Here is a 9,216-nt window from a genome sequence, read left to right as displayed (position 1 = left end):
GTTTCCCTCAACCTTTTGTGACCCACAGCTCTCTGAGGCTTTGAAAAGACATAGGACAGATGCTCCCTCCATCTGCTGCCTCTTCACGGTTTTTTTTTTTTAATAAGAACAACTTTTTTTTTTTAATTTTATTTATTTATTTATTATATGTAAGTACACTGTAGCTGTCTTCAGACACTCCAGAAGAGGGCATCAGATTTCGTTATGGATGGTTGTGAGCCACCATGTGGTTGCTGGGATTTGAACTCTGGACCTTCGGAAGAGCAGTCAGCGCTCTTAACCACTGAGCCATTTTTTTAGGTGTCTTCAGGACATCTAAAGACTTTGGTTTTTAATGTAAGGAGAGCTGTCTGCATGTACACCTGTGTGCCAGAAGAGGGCATCAGATCCCTTCATAGCCACTGACTCCACTCCACCTGACCTCTGATCTCCAATCAGGAAAACAATAAGTTGTCTCAGGGCAGGTCTCTGACAGTCTTACTGACAGGACCTTGGGAAGCAAGCATCACAGTGGCGTGGAGACAGCTTTAGGAAGCATGGAGTTCTGTTGGGAACACAGCCCTCAAAAATCAAGGCTGTGTGCTCAGAGGACTGGTGACTCAGTAGTTCATTTTTAAGCCACAAGCACTGCTAAACAAACCCTTCCCTGGAGTAGAGGCTTGGTCCCCACTCAGCCCATACAAACGGGTCTGTGTAATTGATTTAGAAGTCGCCCCCCCACCCCAGACGGTTTGTCTGTGAAGTCCAAGGCTGGCCTCTGCCTCCTTCGAGCTGTGATTAAAGGCATGCCCCATCACCACTACCCAGCTTGTCTGCCCCTCTACAGCAATTCCTCCCATATGCCCTGTTGCCTGGCCAAGACCAACAGAAAAGCAGTGGCAGCTTAAACTCACCCCAAGCAGCCACACCTAGTGCTTTCCCAACACCCTCCCCTCCCATAAACACCTGTCATCTATGGTGACTTCTGTAAGAACCTGCAATAATGGCCTGCTTAGAGCCAGTGGCTCACGGTAGGTGAAATTCATACCAACAATACAGAAAAAGGATTACACTCCAGGACAGACAGGGTGCACATCAGGCAGGAGGTACCACTTAGCAACACAACCCCATAGTCCTGAGCTAGTCCCTCCAGAAGAACCACCCCACAAGAAATACAATCATGTGCTACTCAAGAGCATCTGCCAGGGGAAGGGCCTGGAGACACTCGTCAGTTCCCATGGAATGCTATTACACCAGAGATCTATGAACAAGATGCCACAGAATAACTTGTATTTATATGCATACATTGTAGCTGTCTTCAGACACACCAGAAGAGGGCATCAGATCCCATTACAGATGGTTGTGAGCCACCATGTGGTTGCTGGGAATTGAACTCAGGACCTCTGGTATAGCAGTGAGTGTTCTTAGCCACCTCTCTAGTCCAGATATGACCAAGTTTAAAGCTTTTTTTTTTTTTTAAGATGGAAACTTGTCTTAACTGTCAGTCTGTCTGTAATTTATGATTCCTCTGCATGGTCTGTGACCCTGGAGAGGTTAAGCCTCAGAACTACACTGTCCTGGTGGTGCTGCCTAGCTCTTAGTGATCTGTCCCCTGAATAGGGAAACAAACATGCCAGCTCCTTGCTGTTCCATGTAGGGCACTAGGTATGTGGTTTCAGGTAGTCTGAGGGCTATAGCTTTCAGTGTCAGCACCCACTGCACACAGGAATCTAGGACCAGCTGACAGTAATCTCAATCTATAACTTCTATCACGATCCATGAAGGTGGGAAGGGGTGACCAAAACCAGGACTTAAAGGTACAGAAGCACCTCTATTCTGCATGGAACAAATCTTAATGTGTAACAGCTGCAGTCGTCATCACTCCCAGGGGGTGGGGGCCACATTGGATGTCTAATATTCTCTAGGCAAAAGATACAACCAACTAAAAAGTACTTGGACATTCCAAAAAGAAGTTTCTACACTCACACACTAGTGCCCAAGACAGCCTGTAATTAGGAGTTGGAGACTAGCTTCTACTGCACGTTGAGAAGGAATGGGGGGAAAATTCTGTATCAATTACACAGACCCATTTGTATGGGCTGAGTGGAGACCAAGGCTCACTGTACTGTCACCACTAACCCCAGCAACTGTGGTCCACATAATTTACGTCAGTACCGCATATTGTAAACTGAGCTTCCCAGCTGGGCAGGATGACAACCCCAGCCTGATCTTCAGTGAGTTCCAGACAGTCAAGGATTATGTAGAGACCTGGTCTCAAGTCATCTACCCAAATCCCAGGCGCAGCATGCCATGCTCCCTTGTAGGGTGGAAGCATCTTTCACTTCCAGGGATCCCTCACAAAAGAGGCTCACACACGCCGGATTAGCCAAAGGACGTACTTTATTAGCTCCTGAACTCTAGTTCTCCTTCTCCTGTACAGTTTTGGTTCCACGCAGCCGTCCAGTCCGGCGGGCAGCAATGAGACCCACTTTGCGCCCAGCAGGGGCATCTCTTCGGATGGTGGAGGGTTTGCCAATGTGCTGGTGGTTACCACCTCCAAAGGGATGCTCCACAGGCTAAAAAGAGAATGAAGTTAGGTTAGTGTAAGGGTCATCTCACCTACGTAGGGAACACGGGAAGAGCCGACAGCCCAGGACCTCCCTGCTGCAGATCCTCCCAGCACAGCAACAAGAAAAGCCCACTCACTCAGTTCTTGGTTACTTACATTCATGGCCACACCCCGCACACGTGGCCAGCAGTTCCTCTTTGCCTTGTACTTGTGGTAGGCACGGCCAGCCTTTAAGATAGGCTTGTCAATTCTGCCCCCACCAGCCACAACACCTGAAAAGTGACACAACACCTCTGAGACATGCACCATTCACCATTAGTCTATGGCAGAAATCTACAACCCCACAGAAGTCCAGCAAGCTCTACCTAGGAAACCCCTTACCCTCTGCAAACTGACACTTTGACAGGTGAGGCAAGGACCATGCCTGTATTAAAGCAAACTGTTGACTCAGCCCAAGTTTCCATGGGGTGCACCTCAATATTCAGTGCCTGATATTCAAGACAGGTCCTTCAACCTCTGAAAACACCTCCCACAAATGGGCAAACCCACCTACCAAACACAGCATGCTTTGACCACGTGCCCTCAGAACTTATCCTATGCAAGGATGAGGTTAGCAGATCCTAAGATGTTTCCAAGTAACTAAACAAGAGATAAGTCATGGCCCCTTTTCACTGACTTGAACATCTTTTAACAGCCACTACTGGTCCTATCTTTTCTAAAATGAACCAACTAAACTCAAGTGCAGGATCAGAATTCCTAGGTCACAGTGCACAAAAGTGTCAAGCGGTGTAATCTTTTTTTAACCTAATTTTATGTATACACAGGCATCTTTACCTACATGTCTGTATCCATACACATTTATACAGTGCCCAGAGACCAGAAAAGAATCAAATCCCCAGGACAGGAATCAGTTAGTTGTTTACGAAGTAGGTATTCTAGCACTCTACAACTAAATCCCCAGTTGCATTCTGTTAGTCTTCTCCCATGACCAAGAAAATAAGCAATGTGGTTCTATGGCCTAGGCCCAGCAGCTGGCAGTTCATATGCCGACCACCCGCGTCTTCAAGGCCCCACTGCCCTCCCGCACTCACCAACAACGGCTCTGTTGGCAGAGGAAATGACCTTCTTGGACCCCGAAGGCAGCTTCACTCGAGTCTTCTTGGTCTCTGGGTTGTGGGAGATGACTGTGGCGTAGTTCCCGGAGGCTCGGGCCAGCTTGCCCCTGTCCCCAGGTTTCTCCTCCAGACAACACACGATCGTACCCTCAGGCATGGTGCCCACGGGCAAAACATTGCCGATATTCAGCTGGGCTGTGGAGAGAGGGGGCAAAACGACTGTTAACGCTAAAAGCCATGCCAAACCCACACCGATCCCAACCCACGAAGCTCAGCTCAGCACCCAAAGTCCCGGGCCCAACCCTTCCTTCCTTCCCCGCCTGGAGGCTCACCCTTCTTGCCGCAGTACACGAACTGTCCAGTGTGGATCCCCTCCGCTGCGATGAACAGCTCTGTCCGCTTCTTGAATCGGTAGGGATCCCGAAAGACGACTTTGGCGAGGGGAGCGCCGCGGCCAGGGTCATGAATGATGTCCTACGGGTCAGGGTGGTGTATTGTATTCTAAGGCCTGCTCGAGACGCCCGGTTCCCCGCCTGCTTAACTCCCGCCGGTGCCCTCCTACCTTTACGATGCCTTTAATGTAGCCGTGTCGCTCCGCGAAGTCCACAGCACGTAGGCGCGCGGCGCCCTTACGGTGCTTCACGTGCGCACGGAAAACAGAACCCGCGCCTTTCCTCTGCCCTCGGATCACACGGCCCATGGCGGCGAGTCTGGAAATGGTTCGAGTTCAGCGTCCAAAAAAATCCCCAGCCTCCTGCCAGCCCCCAAGGCCGAAAGCAACGCCATCCCTCCCTTCTGATCCTGGACGAGTGGGCCAGGCCGCATGACAGACCGCCAAGTAGTTAACGGCGGCGGATGGCGGTGGATAATTTCAAAACCCGCAGCGGACAGAGCACAACTTACCTGCCGGCAAGCAAGGCCGAAAGAGGAAATAGACGGGTCAACGCAGCCTTATCTTCCGGGGCGGGGCCATAACTCCGCCCCTTCCCCAGCGCAATGCCTGTCGGGTCTTGTAGTCACATGCAGGTGTCCTGTGTGTCTACCAAATTGCTGAACCAAGGCAATTGCTGAAACTTGTCGTCCTGGGGAGAGGCAGACTCTGAAGAAACCGACTCAAGAGTCTTACGGAGGAAGGGCGGGAGAGAGGAGGCTTCAAGAGGTGGAAGGATTTGTCCAGGGCAACGCCACGCAGAATCTTGAGCTTCCGAGCTGGGCCCAGACGGAGGAGATTGGATGTGCAGACACTGGAAACCTAGTGCTTTGCCGAACTAGAAGATTGAAATTTGACTGGGTCAGGCGGAGTTCCAGGACAGCCTGGGCTAGAAAACAAGTTCCAGAACAAGCTAGGGCTACAAAGAAAACCCAGTCTGGGGTAGGGGGTTGGGGGTGGAGGGGAGGAAGGAGGTGAAGAAGAACAAGAAGATAATGATTGGGATTTAAGAAGGTCACCTGCGGAGTTCTCAAGATGTCTGGCAAAGAAGCCAAAAGTTAGTGGCCTCAGCAATTGGAAAGAGGGTGGGGGCAATGACCCTGGAGAGCTAAAGCGGGGAAGGAACGCAGCGATGCAGGGCGATAAAGTGGCACAGAGCCCCCCAAACAGAGGTTCTTCATCTGAGTGAAACCTAAGTAGTCAATGGCATAAACGTGTAGACTGAGAGGGAGGTAACTGAGGGTCAGGGTCCCAATTGGTAAGAGAGGTTTGTCAGAACTGGGAGATTTTACATGGCAGAGGCTAAAATTGACATATTGAGGAGGAAGGGACATGGGTTGGTGATCTGACACACTGAAAAGAAGAAGGGACAGGCCAGACGTGGTGGCACATGCCTTTAATCCCAGGGCTTGGGAGGCAGAGGCAGGTGGATTTCTGAGTTCGAGGCTAGCCTGGTCTACGGAGTGAGTTCCAGGACAGCCAGGGTTGTACAGAGAAACCCTGTCTCGAAAAAACAAACAAACAAACGAGGAAAGAACACCGAGTTATCGTCATGGCTCAAGTTCCACAGGATGCTGGTGCACAGGGTATTCCAGAAGGGTAGTGGAGCTTTGGGTGGCAGGGTTCCAGGACTTGCAGAGTGGTAAATCAAGCCACCCAGGGGCAGGGTAAGGAGTTGAGTCAGCCCAGAAGAGAACCAGAATGAAAGATGCCTATACAGAAAAGTCTGTGGGAGGATGCCTGCTAGTGCTTTGTCTTGTGAACCGTGCAGGGCATAGGGCCCTGCCAGCACTAGGGTATATCTCAGCCAACCGGCCCACAGGACAGTTTTGTGAGAGTCTGTAAATGTATGTGCAAGTTTTCAGCCCTGTCACACTCTTCCTATATAGGCATCTGCCACTGGGTTGTCCTTTCAGAAACAAAGACATCTTTAAAAAAAAAAATTGTTGTTTATTTTATATGATCTTCAGCCACACCAGAGGAGGGCATCCGATCTCATTGCAGATGGTTGTGAGCTACCATGTGGTTGCTGGGAATTGAACTCAGAACCTCTAGGTAAAGAGCAGTCAGTGCTCTTAACTGCTCAGCCATCTCTCCAGCCCTGAAAAAAGACACCTTATATATTTATTTATAGACAGGGTTTCTCTGTGTAAACCTGGCTGTCCTGGAACTCACTCTAGATCAGGAGGAACTCAAACTCAGAGATCCATCTGTCTCTTTTGAGTGCTGCCATTAAAGAGGAGCACCCCCACCATCAGGCAATTTTTTTTTTTAAGATTTATTTTATGAGTCTGGGTGTTTGGCCTGTACAACTGCACCAAGTATATGCCTGGTGCCCAGGAATGACAAAAGAAGTGATTGGAGCCCTTGAAAATGGAGTTACAAACAGCTATGAGCTGTTACGTGGCTGCTGGGAATCAAACCCAGGTCTTCTGCAAAAGCAACAAGGGCTCTTAACCACAGACTCAACTCCCCAGCTCCCAAAGACACTCTTGACATGCCCAGTGGTTCCAAACTCCCCATGGAGTGGGAGGTAAAGTACTGGACAGGTGCCTCGGACACATTCAAAGGTTTTAATCCACTAACGCTGCATGGCTTCACTAGCAGCCGACACACCACTTGATCCGTCTGCAGAGTACTCCTGTGACCAACCTTCTCCTCATCTGACCTGGCTCTATTCAATTGTCACAAGCTGTACTCATAGTTTTATTGTTTGTTTTAGATTTACAACTTTCTGAGTATGAGTAGTTTGCTTGCATGTATGTTTGAGTACCACATATGTGCCTGTGTTGGATGTCTTGGTGTTGGGTCCCCCCTGCCCTTCCCCCACAACTGAAGTTACAGAAGGTTGTGAGCCACCACGTGAATGCTGGGACTTGAACCCAAGTCCTCTTTGCAAGGGCAAGTGCTCTTCACTGCTCAATCAATCCTCCGGCCCTGTTCTCATGTCTTAATATTTAAAATATGTATTTAATGTTATATATACCAAACATTATTTAATGCATATTTAGTATTTGTAATGTCTTCCCCCCACCCCCTCTGATCTTTCCACTAGGATGTCAGCTTCAGGAAAGCAGGAATTTAGGGCAAAAGAATAAACACGTCCGCAGCAAAGCACAGGACTTAGGAAAGCAAATGGGCAGAGTTCAGCCATGCTGAGCAACCATGTTGTATGTTGTAAGAGATCTTCATCTGGACTTAGCTCTGCACATCGTCTCATCCAGGAGCACAGCTGGGGAAGGGACAGGTAGGTTTAATTCCCTAATAGAATAACATGTTTTTAATAGTTGCTTTACCTCTTTAATTCGAAACTGAGCCTCACTACGTAAAACCCAGCCAGGCCGGCCTTACATTTCACATTCTCCAGCCTCAGCCCAGCTGTTTACTTGTAAAACAAAACCCAAAAGTCCCAGCTGTCTTTTCACTTAAAATATGTTCTTACATCCTCATCACCAGTGCGGCTGGGTTCTGGTACCAGCTTCAGCACCCCACAGTACCAGGGTTCAGTCCTGCAGTTTGCGCTCACACTTTCTCTCCAGCTCTGCCATCTCCTTAAGGACCAACGCCACGCTGTAGCGCAGCTCCTGGAATTTGGCTATGGGCACCTCGAAGCGGTGTGCCGATCCATCTGTGAGCTTCAGCTGCATGAGAACACTCGGTTGCAGGGAGCGGGACTGAGCACTGGTTGAGATGGCCACATCCACCCGCCACCGGAAATTCGACACACGAGGCAGCGAGGATCCCTGCTGCTGGGCTACAGAGTCGAGAAGAGGGCGTTGACTCCCAAATGCCAAACTGGCCAGATCTCCAATCATATCTTGGGGAATGCCAAGTTCCTGGAGTTCGTCCTGGAAGGCATCTGGTTTCAGACTGGCAGGGGGCAGCCGGAGAGCCTGCTGGAGCAGGGTGTGTGTGCCCGCCAGCAGGACGGCCAGACGCTCCTCTGACAGGTTGGCGCTGGCACCAAGGTGCTGCACGGCCTCTCTGCAGTCTTTCCCATGGAGGGCCCCGACTACGAGTTTCAACAACTTTCTGAAGGTGCTCCTGTCTAAGTCCTTCAAGAGCTGGGCCACTGCCGTCACTTCTGCAGAGGGCTGGGAACCCAGGAAACTGACCCGGCCGCTGTGACTGTCAGTTGGATGGTGTAAGTATGGAGCCGCAGCCCCCAACGCAGACATCCTTCCTTTCCCTTTCTTGACCAGGCCGGAGAGAAGGTACTAACCACAGTAGCCTGGAGAGGTGAAGGAGAGACAAGTGACTTCCTACTCGGGAGCTTCATGTACTAAAAACTGGGGGTGGATGAGGGGCTCCCACCCGCCTGTCTACCAAGGATAGATAGCAAATAGGATGCATGCTTTGGAGGTGGCCCTGAGACCTTGCGGCAAAGGAGCCCGCCTGAGTCTAGCAGAAGGGAGGCGTCCCGGAGATTTAACAGTTGGCAGGGAAAAGAACCAAGAAACTGAAGCGCGCACCAAAATCCTACATAAATAGGGAACGAGGACCCCCCCAAACCCTGAATCCTCATCATAGCTCTGGAAGACCTAAATCACACATTACAAATACAAACTAAGCCTTGAACGCCCTCTGCACCTGGAGGAAGCTATCCGCAGGAGCTGGCTGTGGCTGGCAGCAGCTGAAACTTGGCCGAGTCTCAGGAAGTGCCACTTAGACACTTCCGGGCCGCTCTAGGAAAGCGCGACCGTGGCTCTCTGTGGTCCCGGGAGCCGAGCGCATGCGCCGCCCGGTCGCTTGCCTTCTAACAGTGTTTTGGGAAGCGAGAGGAAAGTTCAGTTAGCTTCCGTGTGGGATGCATGGATTCTGCTGGCCTGTGCAGCCCCATGTGAAGAACAGACGTAAGAATTATTGTGGTTGATGCCAACGAATTGCATATTTTAAAATACTTAGATGGTCTAGGCGGCGGCCCACGTCTTTTAATCCGAGCACTAGGAGGCAGAAACAGTTCAAGGTCAGTCGGGTCTACACAGAGTTCCAGCACAGGCAGCGCTACATACCCTGTCTCAAACAAACAAACAAACAAACCCAAACAATTTCAATAAACCAAACAGAATTCCCCGCAGAAGTGGGGGGGGGGGGTAAATTTGTGTGGTATATGCATTATAGCC

At 50.3% G+C, this 9,216-nt stretch overlaps 2 protein-coding genes across 2 annotated transcripts; both read right to left on the bottom strand.

Annotated features, from left to right (window-relative positions):
- Window positions 1–2,357: 2,357 nt before the first annotated feature.
- Window positions 2,358–4,605, bottom strand: Rpl8 (ribosomal protein L8). Its single transcript, NM_012053.2, has 6 exons — window positions 4,567–4,605; window positions 4,226–4,373; window positions 3,996–4,137; window positions 3,640–3,858; window positions 2,705–2,820; window positions 2,358–2,555 (listed from the first exon to the last, which is right to left on the bottom strand). The coding sequence occupies exons 2-6, from the start codon at window positions 4,361–4,363 to the stop codon at window positions 2,397–2,399; spliced, it is 774 nt and encodes a 257-aa protein (NP_036183.1). The 5' UTR covers window positions 4,364–4,373; window positions 4,567–4,605; the 3' UTR covers window positions 2,358–2,396.
- Window positions 4,606–7,378: 2,773 nt separating this feature from the next.
- Commd5 (COMM domain containing 5) lies at window positions 7,379–8,735 on the bottom strand. Its single transcript, NM_025536.2, has 2 exons — window positions 8,684–8,735; window positions 7,379–8,324 (listed from the first exon to the last, which is right to left on the bottom strand). The coding sequence occupies exon 2, from the start codon at window positions 8,269–8,271 to the stop codon at window positions 7,597–7,599; it is 675 nt and encodes a 224-aa protein (NP_079812.1). The 5' UTR covers window positions 8,272–8,324; window positions 8,684–8,735; the 3' UTR covers window positions 7,379–7,596.
- Between the last annotated feature and the right edge of the window lie 481 nt (window positions 8,736–9,216).

Source organism: Mus musculus, chromosome 15 (genome assembly GCF_000001635.26).
Source record: "Mus musculus strain C57BL/6J chromosome 15, GRCm38.p6 C57BL/6J".
NCBI classification, from domain to species: Eukaryota; Metazoa; Chordata; class Mammalia; order Rodentia; family Muridae; genus Mus; species Mus musculus.
Note: the sequence above shows the minus strand (reverse complement) of the source record. Positions and strands in the feature narration are given on the sequence as shown.